Here is a 16,282-nt window from a genome sequence, read left to right as displayed (position 1 = left end):
TCCTCACATGACTCAGTGCTTTGGTTCTTCCAGTTTCTGTTAGGTTTTAAGACAGCAGCGTAGACTTAGCAAGTTCTAAGACCGCTCCTGGAATTAGTATTCTTCCATTAATCACGAGGCTGCTGAACAAGGTTATGAACACAATCTCTCGTCATTTTGTCAGAAGAAAAGATTACCATGAAAAACTTATTAAAACGATGAAAAATAATTCACAGGAGTAAGCTCTAAAATATATTCTATTTGTTCCAGCATTACTTGCTGCAAGAAAAGTGTTTTAGCCACTACTTTTTTGGTTGTAACGAGAAGTCCTACCAGTATTCCAAAGTTTGGATAAGGAATTAACCATAAGAAAAGTAAGTGCTTTTCACAATCCTTTCTTCAGTTTCTTGTTAGTCTTATTGCCTAATAACCCTCTGTACTCCATGGTTCTCTGGAAAGAGAAAAGAACATTGGACAGAGGAAGGTTCGTAAGTTGTTCTCTGTTAAAACTGCTTCTTGGTCTTTCTTGTTTAGCATCAAATTTTCAACTGAAGTTATCTCTCCATGTTGGAATAAGAGCAGGACAGACACATTTCATACTGGGAAGGGAGAAGCAAGTCTTTTGTGACCAATTTTGCTTAGAGTTAACTTCTGTTGAATATTTTATACATAATGTTTTCTTCAGATAACAAGTTAAAAATGGTCTTTTTTTTTTTTTTTGACTGGGTGACAAAAAAGAAGTGATCTATTAGCATTCCCTTATAAATCACTCTCCCCTTTCTTTGCTCTCACCCTAAATTTTAAAATTTCTCCTCCACTTGTATCAGGGTTTCTCAACCCTGGCACTACGGACACTTGGGGCCAGGTAATTCCTGCTGCGGTGGGTGGTCCTAGGCTCTGTAGGATGTTTACAGAGCAGCATCCTTGTCTTCTACCCACTAGACACCAGTAGCACCCCTGGCCCAATCATGACAACCAAAAATGTCTCCAGACATTGCCAAATGCCCCCTGGGGGGACAAAATCACCTCCACTGAGAATCACTGTTTTCTATTTATAGTCAGGCAGCTGTTGATGTCTGCTTGTTAGATAGTCCCCAGAGGAAAGGAGGAGACCGAGTAAACCAGAGGGGACAGAGGTGAGTGAGCCCATCCTTCTCCATGTGGGCACTGTGGTCCACTCACCAGCGAGCTCCAGAGGCTGAATTCCCAAATGTCATTAATGAGCCAGCAGCTAGTAATGAACCCACTGTGTCTGGAAATGGTGAAGTGATGGTGAATCGGTGCTCAGAGAATTCCGTGGTCCCTTAAGGCTTGGTTGTGAGTTGTAATGCTCACTACTCCTCAAGCCTCAGGGGGGAGTCCTTGCACAGAGAAATTCAAAAGGCTAAGTGGAAATTTAAAATTCTTATCAGATGCAACATTTCCTAAATGAGCTCTCTTTATACCACAACTTCCTCAAGCTTTTCAAAATCGATCTTTGAAGAATCCTCCAGAGCTTAACTGCTAACATGAATATTTTTTTTCCGCCAGATTTGTAAATTTATCATCTCTGTTGAATGGGTTCTGGCTTAATATAACCATAAAAACAGTACTGCTGGGACCAAAGGGAAAGACTGAATAAGCCAGTGCCTTGGGATTCACACTAGTTATCTACAACACCGTATAGCTTGATCTTTGAATGAAACTGGTATTGAGTAAACAGGATATGGGTTGCAGCAGAGTGTTAATTTTTGCAAAAATGGAAAAAACAACTTCTGATGTTCTGACACCCTGACCGCAGCCAGGTGGGCTCCACGACCCCAGTGCAGGCACTCACCCTCCTGAGGAATGATGCGAAGGGTGACACTAAGACCTGCATCCTTGATGAGCTTCACGATGTCAGCGTGAGGCATGTTGATGATAGACTGGCCGTTCACTGCTAAGATCCGGTCTCCCACTTTTAGTTTCGCACAGCGATCTGCGGGACTCCCATCAATGATGCGTCCAATTTTATGTGGCACAGCTACAGAAACATCCCCAACAGAAACAGGTATTAGGGGCATGACCAGTGCATGTTTTACCTTTGAGTATCAGCCGCATACGAAACAATGCAATATCAGAATTCTTCCTTTTGTCAGTGTATTTGCCTCTTGAGATTACAATCATCCCTATCAAGTACAGCTCTGTGCATACTACTGACACCGGGAGTCTCTAAATTCAAGTCCTTCGCAGTGACGGGCTAATTCCAAAAACATGGACCATCATAATCACCCTAGGATTAAAAATACAGCTCTTTGGGTCTTATCCTAGACCTTGCAAATCAGAATGTTCATGTAGGAGGGGAGGACAATGGATTTTCAAGAAGCTCCTCAAGAGATTCTAATACATGCAAAAAATTGAGAACCACAGACGTCGAACACTGTGCCCAAAGAGCTCATACTCTGGGGACAACAATACAGTTCAGAAAAATATAATAAATGCTGGGAACCTAACATCTACCCTTTTCTGTTTTACTGAGAGGAGAAAACAAGAAAGGGAGAAAAATACTTAGATGGGAATTACCCAGCTGGTGAAGAAGTTATGACCAACTTCCTACTTATCTACTAAGCTGTAGTTAAAGGCTGATGCAGTTTTCAACTATTACCTCTTCTTTCTGATTCAATGCAAGTGGTGCTGAGATCTTGCTAATATCTGGTAGATAATATATTTCATCAAATCTATGATGTCATTGATGCTAAGATATACCTTTCTTTTATGGACAACAAGAAAGAAAAATAGAAAAAAAAACAACTCTGGCAATTAAACAATGACACTGACGTAACATGCTAATTTCTGAAATATTAAAATATGAAAAATGTGTTACAATTGATGAAATATGGTATATGTCTCTTTAAAACAATGAAAATTCATTTTCTTTTTCATTATTCATTTATATATGTGGGGAGAGCCAGGTTCTTGGGGATATAGATTTTCTAGCAGGTTGACTCGTATTCAATGTCATTGTTTGAGTTCCTACCAGGTTATCTATTCCTGGGGTTGGACATCAATAGTGCACAGTGTCCCTATAAGTGCCCTCAAGAAGCTGACCATACAGAAAGCTGTTTCCTTTCCTTTTTTCCTTCACGACAGGAGCCCCAGGGGGGAAATTGCCTGTCAATGACTTGTTGCTCTCCCTGTGGAAGTCAGGGACTGATTTCATCTGCATAAAGAGGCAAAGACGCACTCCACCGTTCATTATGCTCCAGGGATGTCTGTCCCTTAAACTCTCAATCTTGTGTATGTGTTACAGTGAAAGGCAGAACATCAGCTAATGGCCATGGTAAGGAAGGACAATCAGAGAGTTAATGAACCAATACCTTGATCATATTTCTGTTGTGAAAGGTTACAGGTAGCATATAAAAATACCGGCTGAGCCTGCATCTCTGAAGTGAAGCTAATCATGTTGCAAGCTCAAACGCAGTTTTATTTACCACAAGCATGGATGGCTTTAATTAAGAACACCTTACTTAAAGCATACTAATGACCATTCGACAGTCTTAGGACAATATAGTGCTCAAGTAGAAATGTAATAAGAACTCATTCATTTACTAATTGCATAACACGATATGGGTGTTGCAAGCTGTTTGGCCTTCACCCGTAATTAGAGTGAACTTTTGTTCCTGTTTTTGCCCCCTTTCATGTTCGAGAGTGTCCTGGAACAGTCAATAAATGATATGATCTCCTGGGTCATAATGCGTATATTGTTACCTATCCCGACCTTTGAACAACTACATGATCTCTCTGAGCTTCTGTATTTCAACAGTAAAATTGGGATAATAATATAGTTGACCTCACAGGATGGTTCTGAGGAGTAAATGAGTTATCATACATAAAATGACTAGAACAGTGCTTGGCATTAAGAATTGCTAAGTATTAACTTTTCATTCATTCTTTTTATTACGATTATTTTTAAGTGTTTCCTATATCACGGTTGACGTGTGTGTGTTTGTACGTAGGCACCGGCTCGAATTCTGTCTGCATGGGGTAAACCTGTAACAACTAAAACAGCTTCATTTGGGAAAGAGAGATATGCTTTGTGGAAAATGCAGACACTAGATGAGGTCAAGAATCCTGTTTGCTTTTCTCAGGTTTCACAAAAAAGGTGTTGCAGGTCTCTGTAGGAAAACATCAACTTATAAGTAAGAGTTTATTATCCAAAGGGAAATCAGCATAATACAGATCTCTTCTGTATATGACGCATTAACCACATCGAGCCTTATACACACACACACTATTATAACTACATTAAAATAAATACAATTTGATCTTTAACAAACCATATGAGATACCTGATAGCATTATCACTGCATGTTTACAGTGGAGGAAACTGAGGCATGAAACAGTCTGCAATTTGCCCAAGGTCACATAGGCTGACCAGGGTTTAGAATCCCAGACTGTCAGATTCCACGGCCTTTGCGCTTAAGCAGAGCCCCATGCTGCCTCTCTGGCCCTCACCATCTCCTCCCTCCACTCAAGTGCTCCCTGAATGCCCAGGGCTTTCATTTGGTGAGTGCAGGCTGCCTCTAAGGAGGGAATCGTAAATGGTTCACCAGTGGCCCTGATTCAGGGGAGAGTGAAAGGCAGGAGCTTTGCTTGAAGTGGTTTCTTTGTGGCTGCTGTCTTTTGACAGGCAAGGCATGAGGAGAAGGGGAGGGGAGAAGAGGGTCGAAAGGAGAGAACAGGGAAACTGGACAGCTCCTCATGCCATTTAGCGAGGACTTCACATCGTAGTGTCGTTCCTTTGAAGTAATTTCTTTGGGTATTAGAAACACTCACATTTGAAATGAAATTTAAAAATACATTTCAAAACACATGCAAATGATATATGGATGATTTGCTGTTTTGAATTATTCATGCCTCTGCTCCCCTCCATTACTGTGTATCATTTATAATTTACTGGGCATGAAACTCCAAACGTTTCCAAACAAGATTTCGTACACACACAGACAGACACACACACACACACACACACTAAGCTATTACTTGTTAGTATCCAGGGACTGTATTAGGAACTTATTTTAACTCCTTACAGCTACAATGTGAAATAGCTGTAAAAATTTAATAATCATGTTTATTTAACCGTTGAGAAAAAAAAGTGTCAAAGCCAGGATTCAAACCCACACCTGAGGCTTCAAATCTCGGGGTTACTTCCTTCTTTTTGTAATATGTGGCAGGTTGAAAGCAATTTGAATTATGAGGAGTGAAGGACTGACTGATGAGACCTAGCTCAGGAAGCATGCTGCTTGAGATTTCAAGATGAAAGTTTCATTCTAAATAGAATTATTTGCATATAGTGATAACGCTTAGTTTCAAGGCCGTTTTCACTTTATTAGGGTAGGTCGCATAAAAACTAAAATAAATCAATAAAATCCAAGATAAAAGAACGAAAACTAAAATAAATTCTATGGCAGACCCATGGAATGATGGAGTGGCTTACGTAATATCTGAATGAGTACACGATGTAGAAATGTACATCCAGTCATTGAAGTGCTTCAAATGGTTTTATTCGAATTGTTTTCTATTGGCATTTACTTTAATAAAAACAGTATTTGAAACTCTTGGCAGCTGAAGACAGCCTCACCTTCCTTTACCAGCATTTCCCCTACATGTGTAAGTACATCAAATGCTGCTGTACAACAAATCATTGACAAGGGGTGTGCTCAGAGAAGTTTCTCTCCGAAAACAAGACGCAGCTCCGTTTGCTCAATCCTGAGGTCTACAGAGCTTATGACCTAAGTGCTTTCTGTGCATTGCTAATGGAATTACAGAGCATGGAGGAGGCCCTGACCTTGGCTTCTATTATTGGGATGAATGGTACTCATTAATGCTCTTAGAATTGATGACTAAAGTAATGCCGGAGCACAGTCCATGTAGACAGCATGCCTTCCAGACATCGTCTGTCGGGCAGCAACATAAATCAAGTCTCTGGGTAAGGCTTCTTGACACAGTGTGCTTAGGATACGCAGATATTTGGGAAAAGTTGCAGTGTCATGCGGCTTCGGACATACTGACATTTGGGAAGGAGACAATGTATTACCAGTTAGAAATTTCCCTTTAGTTGCAAATCACATAAGTTCTGGAAAAAGAAACCCGTCTTTTTTTTTTTTTTTTCTTTATTCATTTCTGGGTAAAACACTACTGTGCACTTACACTGCAATATGTTGTATATTTTCCTGTAGATAAATTGACTCTTTTGGCACTGCCCAACACAGAACACTTGTTTTAGTAGGAATATCCAGACATAATCAGTTGGACCAGATGCTCTCTAAGTTAGTTCTAAAGGCCTGGATTCTCTGGGTCTTTAGCCACAACCACTACAGGAAGCAACGATCCTCCCTTTTGGCTGTTGGTTTCTCTTCTGGGACCATTTATGGTCTATCCAGGCTCCTTCAGCCATTGGTCAACCAATGAGCTCTTGTGTTCTATCTTGGGTCAGTTCCCATAAAGAAGGTGGGAGGGTTTTTTTTTTCTTTCGTGTTTTCCTCCTGAAGTTTTTGGTGGTGGGTTATTCGTGAGATTATTAGCTGCACCACCCTGGTGGAAGGGAGTAGTGGATCTCCCTCCCACCTTTCCCCCCATATTTCCTTGTTGTCTTATAGGTATTCCATTTCAGAGACGGAAGAGCCTGAGACTCATATTTACATTTAATTATCTCCTTGTTAACAGATTCCACAAAGTGGAGCTGTATATGGAGCAAAGCATTAGATGGGGAAAGTGAATTCTGCATCAATCATGTCAAACTAACAAGCGAGAAGTTTCTGAAGTGAACATGACAAAAATAAACACTCCAAAGGCAAACGGTAGCATAAACTGTCGTTAGCTCACAATTCCATTAATTTGTGAAGGTTAAACAACAAGTCATTAGCTTAAAGAGGCAAGAGAAGTTAGTTTGGGTTTAGAATCTATGACCTGGCATGAAAAGAAAAAAAAGTTTTTAATTGGATGATTCCAGTTGGTTTTCTTAAAATACTCTGTGAAGATTATTTACTGCCTAGTTTTAAAACTGTGGGTTGGGGCAGGAGAATCAATTATTCTATCAACAACACATTGCTGCATAGCATCTTCTGAGTAACAGACACAATGCTAGGTGCAGTGGGGAAGACAATAATAAAATAAATACATGGTATTTGCCCTCAAGAAACTCCCAGTCCAGTTGCGGAGATGAGGGATAATCATACAAAATATTTAAACTAAAACACAAATGGCAAATCTGTGGTAGAGGTAACATACAATAAGAGTAGAAAGGTAGGGTGAACTATTGAGTTCCGGTGTGGACTCAGAGAGCGGTAAGAAAAAGGAAGATCACTCTGGGGAAGAGAGAGCATAGTGCCCCTAGGCTAATTCGCAGCTCCCTTAGTGAAAAACTCACGGTGGTAAAGGGGGTGCTATCAAATCCACGGAGGAAGATGCCTGGAGAGCATGCTTTGTAGACGGCGTTCCTACAACCCATCATTATGCTTCCCTATCTGAGATCCCAGATGTGAGGCCTTTGCCCAGCTCCTCTCTCTATATAAGAAAAACAGAAGAGTAATTCTCACAGGGTGTTTCTGTCTAATAAATGATGATGAATCCTGATTTTTTTTTTTTTTTTTTGCCTTCAGAAACCCGAGTCTAGTATTTTTTAAACAAATTTATTTGTTTATTTATTTATTTATTTTTGGCTGCGTTGGGTCTTCGTTGCTGCGCACAGGCTTTCTCTAGTTGTGGTGAGCGGGGGCTACTCTTTGTTGCAGTGCGCAGGCTTCTCACTGTGGTGGCCTCTCTTGTTGTGGAGCACGGGCTCTAGGTGCGTGGGCCCAGTAGTTGTGGCTCGCGGGTTCTAGAGCGCAGGCTCAGTAGTTGTGGTGCAAGGGCTTAGTTGCTCCGCTGCATGTGGGATCTTCCCGAACCAGGGCTCGAACCCGTGTCCCCTGCATTGGCAGGCGGACTCTTAACCACTGCGCCACCAGGGAAGTCTGCGAGTCTAGTATTAATCTTGCTTATTTTCCATCTCTTTCATTCCTAGAAGTCCCGAATAAGAGTGTTCTATGGTGACATTTAGCTAGATGGTGTCCCTTCCTGGAGTATGACACAGTGTCCTTTGAAAGAGATTTTCTTGGTCGTCACGGGGTGAAGATGTAGGAAAAACATGTATTTGGTGTTTTTAAAAAATTGTGGTAAAATTAAGAAAAAGCAGACTCCATGCCTTGTTTTCCTCTAGAAGTCTGTAAAATTCAGATTTCCAAAAACGAAAATGTCTTCCCTGAATTTCATAGCCAAATGAGTTGTAATCCCAAACCGAGCAGCTGGTGTTTTAAGGACTGCAGATTCCAAAAGTGCACTTTCCCCCCTTCAGCACCCATGAGTCATTCTCTTGTGGTTGAACAGTTTAGTTCCTGCCGTTGGTAACAAGCAGATGGTCACATGGGAGAATGGAAAGAGAGCCTCACCACTGGCAATTTGGGAGGCCAGTCGAACTCATGTTTCTCAGGGCACAAAGCACTATCTAAAAAGTTATTAACCACACAGTTGGAGAGAAAGAGACACTCATCAGCCGTATCTTACTTCGTATGCTACTATTTTGCTGAAAGTGAATTGGTAATCGAAAGAAATCTCATTGCATTAGGAACTGTAATTAGCTACGACTTGACTATCCTATCCTGGAACACGAGGTTGGCTTGGCATGGTTTCTTTGTTTGGAAAGATTTGGTGGACTTGTAGACACAGGGCCAGTTTCATGTGTGTGTGACCTGTGCGACCACACAGGTCTCTGCACTCAAAAGGGTCTCGTGTTGGGTTTAATGGTGTGCTGTCACCATCCTGATCTTCTTAACAATTTTTGAATAAGAACGTCACGTTTTCATTTTCCACTGGGCCCTGAAAGTTATATAATTGATCCTATGTGGCTATATCCATAATATATTTCCTCTTCATATCACTCCATTGCTTTTACTGCAATGGAAGACGTAAAGGAGAATATGGTAGAGTTACCAAGAAAAATTATCACAAAGGGTCATGGAGGAAGGAGCAGAAACAATTTCTTTCTCCAGGGGTGGCTGCTTTTCTCATTCTCATTCCCATGCACATGACTAGAAGTAAGGTAGTCCAAATAATTTCTGCTATTTCTATTCTTAAAGATCCTTGATTCTTCACATGTTGATTCAAGAGGCCTAAAAATTACCTTAATTCTCTTATTGCGTTGTGAAAATATTCTTATAAGTCGATCGTCACTGAGCATCTACAAAGCAAATATCCTTCTTCATCTTTCTTTAAATAGATTTTAATGTATGCTACCACATTTCAAGGAGTTTGTGTATTCTTTGCTTATGATTTACTTCCCTCATAATCTGACAAAATGTCTAGACATGAGAGTTGCAGGAACTAATGAAACTGCAGAATAGCCATTCTCCTCAAATCTATAGGCGCCAGAAGGGTATGCATGTGGGTATGTCGAGCTGGAGAGGAAGAGAATGGAAGAGCAGCTCCATTTCTAGATATTTAAGCCTTTATCTTCTGTAGAGATACATCTCATTTTATTGTATATCCTAAGAAGTCACCTTTTACCTTGCTAATTTCTAGGTAGCTGGGACATTCTGTTTTGGTCTGAAAGTTGCTATAGAAAATCTGTCCCTCTAAGTCAAATATCAACTCTAGTCAACACTTTTTGTATTTCCCTCCAAAGACCCTGGAAAGGATATATATTTCCATCACTTAGTTAAATCAGCAACCCATGATTTTCCAGTCATGGAGTAGAAGGTGAAATTCTGTGTCACTCAACTTGAATAATTTTAGTGAGTAAAACTGTATGGCTTTTAGTAAGTTTTGCTTACAAACAACCAAACAGCAAGACGACTCAGTAACAATGGAAAAACAATTTAGAGAGTTACTGATATTAAAAAATGATGAAGGTTTCTTCTCTGCACAACAGAAAAATAAGTGGTTTTGCTCCTTTTTAAACACAGTCACAGGGATGAGATGTGGTACTATACATCCATTCCAAACATGCAAATCTAACTTTCAAAGGGTTAGTTGCTCAATTTTATAATGACAAATTTAGTTCCTGACTAAGAGGTTCTTTTTATTTATAATTCATTACAGAGGGCTTATCATATGATTGCTAGAAAATACTGGATTTTTGTACAAAATGAGAATTGTATACAAATTTTAAAATTCATGTCACGATGTAAAAAGGGGCAAAGTAAACAGAATAATAGTACTATCTTCTAATGATTGGAAATCTCATAATTAAAACAATTTAATTGAGGGAATATACACACAAATTAAAAAAATAAAAGACAACCTAAATGCTTATAATGAAAAACCTTAGTCTCCTGCCCTAATCCACCTCCTTTCTACTTTCTTCTTCACATGTCAAATTATAGTATATGGCTATTTCTCAATTTGTCAACTTGAGTCAATAAACACTAACTTCCTATTATGATAGAGGATTTAGCACTCTCACCCTGCACCCCACCTCCTCTCCTTATTTGGGATGTTTTATCACTATTTTTAGTTAAACCAGTTATCATTGTTTACAGTTTTACCATGTAACTATCATTCACTGTAGCGTTTTGTGATTCATTTCTTTCCTTCCTTCCCACCCTGAATCACTGTGTCTGATTGTATCATTCCCCTGCCCCCCTCCCCCCGCCCCGCTTCTACAATATGCTAGCTCTATATTCTTAATTTTATCCCCCAAAGCTGCTCAAGTCATCTACGTAATTGAGCCTTCTGGAGACCTCCCTCCCAGAGGCGGGTCGGCTGCCCTCAAGTCCGCTCTTAGTGTTATTCCGGGGAATTCCTATTGTTCTCCGAGGTGGAATGCACAGTCTGTAAACCCAGAGCCTTTTTTTGATTCACTCTTTCATTTTTCTAAAGCACATCCTACAGTATCTTCCTAAGAAACCATGCATGGGAGAAAGTAAATGTTCAGTATTTAATGTTTAAAAAATCACTTTTCCTTCTTCATTTGATAGAATTCTAGCTTAGAATTCTAGATTGTATGAAGTTCGAGATTGAAAAAATCATTTTTCCTCAGAAATTTGCTGGCATTGTTCTATTGTCTTCTAGCATCCAGTGTTGCTCCTGAGAGTTCTGAACTCCTCGGGATTCTTTTTCCTTGTATATATTTATTTTTCCGTTTCCTTTTTTGTGTTCTAAAGTTTTTTTGTGTGTGTTCTAAAGTTTTGCAATGATGGATTTCGGTGTGGTTCTTTTCAGTATGGAGACATTTCTTTTAGTTTTGGTTTGGGGAACTTTTATTATACTATATCTTTGTCGTCTCCTTCTGAAACTCTGCCCCCTCTTTCTGAAACTCTTATTAGTTAGATATTGGCTTCCTGGATTGATCTGTTAATTTTCTTATCATGTCTCTCAAACTTTGTTTCTTTTTGTCCTACTTCATGTGAGATTTCCTTTACTTTACCTTTCAATCCTTCTGTTGAATTTTAAATTTAAGTCAAGATATTTTCAATTTCTAAGAATTCTTTCTTTAATCATATTTTTTATAGCATTCTATGTTCATGATGGTAATATCCTCTATCTCTCTATGTATTGTCCACTTAAAAGGAATGCACAATGTGAGAGTTGCAAGTTTTATTTGGGGCAAAATGAGGACTACAGCCCAGGAGACAGCACCCAAGATAGCTCTGAGAAACTGCGCCAAAGAGGCAGGGGGGAAGGTCAGTATATATGTGATTTTGGTGAAGGGGGAATACATGCAATCAAACACATATTTTTTACTGAAGGTTTCTGCTAGTCTCGTGCAGGTTACTGCTAGTCACGAGGAGCAGACGTCACCGTGAAGGATTTTAGTGCTTCTCTAGATATGAGCAGATGCAAGAATTGGGCTCATACTATATTTTCCTGAAAATATCTAACTATCTGAAGACCTGTTCTGCCAGTTTTTCCCAGAGCACAGAGTGCCTCATCTCTGCTCCCCACCTGAACTCCTTTCAGGGGGTGTTGAGAGTCAGCAGCTGTAGCAGCGCATGATTTAATCCTTGTAGAGGTGGATGGCAAGTGCCAACGGAAAATGCCACTTTGCAGTTGACAGTATGTAAGTGAGCAATCTTTGAAGCTTTCTTTTGTTCCATTTCTTCTAGTATTCTTTCATTACTGTTTGCTTGTTTTTCTGTTTTAAAAAGACAAATTTCACGTCTGGTGGTCATGGTTGTTGTGTTCCATTCTCCCCCAGGTTCTTAAAGTTCTGAGCTGCTGTGAGTTTCTAAAAAAAAATGAGCAGATCTGGGCTATCCATTTCTCTTTTTGGCTTCCTTTGCCCTACAAAATGAGTTGCCACTTTTTTGTCTTTAAAATAGCTTCCCCACTCATTCCTTTCTTCTTCATTTACTACCATTTTATTGGTTTCTAAGAAATGGGAAGAGATAACACATGGTTAATGAGATCACTAATTAGAAACTGAAAATATCTTTTGTAAATTTAAGTCAGTTGTTGCAATCAATATTTTGGTATACCAGTTTAGAGATTTGGAATCTGTTTGGAAAAAAAATATTGTCAATAATTTAAATACCCAAACTTTAAAAGTCCTGTTATCTCCTGTAGCCCTGACAGATAAAATATAAAAGACAACTGATTTCTTTTTGTTTTTTTAACATCTTTATTGGTGTATAATTGATTTACAATGGTGTGTTAGTTTCTGCTGTATAACAAAGTGAATCAGCTACACATATATCCCCATATCTCCTCCCTCTTGCAGAACAACTGATTTCTTTCAAGAGTTCAGAAAATGTCATAAAATTACATTTCATCAAGCCCAGGTACTTGGTTAAAAATGTTCAATGAAACCACACTTTCTTTCCTCTATATCTCTCGACTGCCTTTGAGACTTCACACCCATCAATGTACTTGGCTTTCAGTAATTTCTCAGCAGGCCCAGTAGAAATGGTTGATAGTTACAAGCAGGTGTTTCTGACAAGTCATGTTTCTCATTTTTACGGATGCAGTGTATTCTACCTCTGCCATCTCCTTTTTCCCTTTTATAGCTTCTGAATTGTGTTTGTAAAAAGTCACTTGGCTATCTTCACACAGTTTCCTTGTTACAATAGGTAAATGTCAAAAGCCATCAGGTGCAATATCAGCTTTTTCATTGTATTCCCCTAAGCCCTCGGGTAGATAATAACTTCTTGCAATATTTTCTTAATGTAAACAGAATCAGATACTAACCCAGGCAAATGATCCCTCCTGAGCCAGCTGTCCTTTTCAATATGTTATCCAGAAGATTACATGAATATTTATTGGCTGCTCAGTTTCCCACAGAAGCCAAAGTTCCACTAATAGGGTATATCATGTTTTAACTTGAAATAATGTAATTTTGCATGACTGAATAAAACTAAATATGAATAGGCCCTCAAGCAAAGTGTTCAGGAGCTAGAAGATCTTGGTCACATATTAATTTTGAAAACAACTTGCAGTGTGACCTCTGAGTGGCCAAATAAATCACGTCAGAGTTTCCTTATTTGAAAAGTGAGACCATCACTGCAGATAGTTTTTCTTTCTTATCCTTATCTTTCTTACCCAAATATTACACATTTTAACGTCATACGAATTTCTGGTTACATGTATTTTCTCTAACCCCTTGTACTTTAAAGCATAGTTACTATATGTGTTTTCATTTTTACTAAGCAACATATGTCTTCATAATAACTTCACTTGAAATCATCATCACCAAATGATTTTTATTACTCTACCATGATAAATGAATGAGAAATGTAAAAACAAAGGCTGAAGAACCTCAAAGTGTGTTTCTTTGTCCACAGTGAAATACCAATTACATTCTAGAGGGAAGGGACCAAAAGTGAAAAAGCAGATATAAGGACGGCAAAAGAGCACATGAAAAGATCCTCAATATCATTAGTCTTTAGGGAAGAAATGTAACTTGAAACGACTACATACCTACTGGAATGGCTAAAATTTAAAAAACAACAACAAAGCCTGAAAACAAGTACTGGTGAGTGAGGATGTGGACCATCTAGAGCCCTCATCCAGGGAAATACCAAATGGAACAGCCATGCCGGAAAGTGGTGCCACATGAACCAACAATTCCACCCCTAGATACTTACCCACGTGAAATGAAAACGTATTTTCACACGAAAACCTATATGAAGAGGTTCACAGCTGCTTTATTCATAATTGCCCAAAACAGGAAACAACCAGAATATCCTTCAACTGGGAATGGATAAGCAGACTCTGCTACATTCACACAATGGAATACTATTCAGCAATTGAAAAGGAACCGATACTGACACATGAAGCAACCTGGATGAATCTGAAATGCATTATGCTAAGTGGCTATATACTGTGTGATTCTACTTATATGGGAAAAGGCAAAACTACAGAACAGAGAACAAATGCATGGTTGCCTGCGCTGAGAGCGGGCAGAGGGCTTGACCTCCTCGTGGTAGTAGTTACAAAACCAAACACATCTGTCAAAACTCACAGACTATAGACTAAAAAGGGTAACATTTACTATCTATAATTAAACCTTAAAAATGGGAGCGGGTTTTGGAGAAGATAGCGGAAGAGTAAGACACGGAGATCACCTTCCTCCCCACAGATACACCAGAAATACATCTACACGTGGAACAACTCCTACAGAACACCTACTGAATGCTGGCAGAAGACCTCAGACCTCCCAAAAGGCAAGAAACTTCCCACGTACCTGGGTAGGGCAAAATAAAAAAAAATAAACAGAGACAAAAGAATAGGGACGGGACCTGCACCAGTGGGAGGAAGCCGTGAAGGAGGAAAGGTGTCCACACACTAGACGCCCCTTTGCAGGCGGAGACTGCGGGTGGCGGAGGGGAAAAGCTTCAGAGCCACGGAGGAGAGCGCAGCAACAGGGGTGTGGAGGGAAAAGCAGAGAGATTCCCGCACAGAGGATGGGTGCCGCCCGGCACTCACCAGGCCGAGAGGCTTGTCGGCTCCCCCGCCGGGGTGGGCGGGGCTGGGAGCTGAGGCTTGGGCTTCGGTCGGAGCACAGGGAGAGGACTGGGGCTGGCGGCATGAACACAGCCTGAAGGGGCTAGTGCAACACGGCTAGCCGGGAGGGAGTCCAGGAGAAGTCTAGACCTGCCGAAGAGGCAAGAGACCTTTTCTTGCCTCTGTTTCCTGGTGCACGAGGAAAGGAGATTAAGAGCTATCAGCTTGGACCCCAGAGAGGGGCATGAGACACTAAGGCTGCTGGTGCAGCCACCAAGAAGCCTGTGTGCAAGCACAGGTCACTGTCCACACCACCCCTCCCGGGAGGCTGTGCAGCCCGCCACTGCCAGGGTCCCGGGATCCGGGGACAACTTCCCCGGGAGAACGCACGGCGCGCCTCAGGCTGGTGTAACTTTATGTTGGCCTCTGCTGCCGCAGGCTCGCGTCACACTCCGTACCCCTCCCTCCCCCCGGCCTGAGTGAGCCAGAGCCCCCGAATCAGCGGCTCCTTTAACCCCGGCCTGTCTGAGCGAAGAACAGACGCCCTCCGGCGACCTACACACAGAGGTGGGGTCAAATCCAAAGCTGAACCCCGGGAGCTGTGCGAACACAGAAGAGAAAGGGAAATCTCTCCCAGTAGCCTCAGGAGCAGCGGATTAAATCTCCACAATCAACTTGATGTACCCTGCATCTGGGGAATACATGAATAGACAACGAATCATCCCAAATTGAGGAGGTAGACTTTGGGATCAAGATATATTATTTTTTACCCTTCTGCTCTTTTTGTGAGTGTGTATGTTTCTGTGTGAGATTCTGTCTGTATAGCTTTGCTTTCACCATTTGTCCTAGGGTTCTGACCGTCCGTTTTTTTTCTTTTTACTTAAAAATTTTATTTTCTTAATAATTATTTTTTATTTTAATAACTTTATTTTATCTTACTTTATTTTATCCCCTTTCTTTCTTTCCTTCCTTTCTTCTTTCTTTCTTTCTCTCTCTCTCTCTCTCTCTCTCTCTCTCTCTCTCCCGCCCTCCCTCCCTCTCTCTCTCTTTCTTTTTTTCTTTCTTTCTTCCTTTCTTTCTTTCTTTTTTTCTCCCTTATATTCTGATCCGTGTGGAGGACAGGCTCTTTGTGCTCCAGCCAGGCATAAGGGCTGTGCCACTGAGGTGGGAGAGCCAGGTTCAGGACACTGGTCCACAAGAGACCTCCCAGCTCCACGTAATATCCAACGGTGAAAATCTCCCAGAGATCTCCATCTCAACGCCAAGACCAGGCTTCACTCAACGACCAGCAAGCTACAGTGCTGGACACCCTATGCCAAACAACTAGCAAGACAGGAACACAGCCACCTCCATTAGCAGAGAGGCT

General features: G+C 40.7%; 1 protein-coding gene across 1 annotated transcript in view; it reads right to left on the bottom strand.

Annotated features, from left to right (window-relative positions):
• The window catches only part of MAGI2 (membrane associated guanylate kinase, WW and PDZ domain containing 2), a gene marked incomplete at its 5' end in the record, with an annotated part of 1,082,576 nt that overhangs the window by 110,221 nt on the left and 956,073 nt on the right, over window positions 1–16,282 (bottom strand). Inside the window, one exon of the mRNA XM_060156186.1 lies at window positions 1,796–1,981. Within this exon, the coding sequence (XP_060012169.1) occupies window positions 1,796–1,981 (186 nt within the window). The remainder of the gene's footprint in view (window positions 1–1,795; window positions 1,982–16,282) is intronic.

This window comes from Lagenorhynchus albirostris, chromosome 8, assembly GCF_949774975.1.
Source record: "Lagenorhynchus albirostris chromosome 8, mLagAlb1.1, whole genome shotgun sequence".
Taxonomy (NCBI): Eukaryota; Metazoa; Chordata; class Mammalia; order Artiodactyla; family Delphinidae; genus Lagenorhynchus; species Lagenorhynchus albirostris.
The sequence above is the reverse complement of the archived record's forward strand: the minus strand, read 5'-3'. Positions and strand labels throughout refer to the sequence as shown.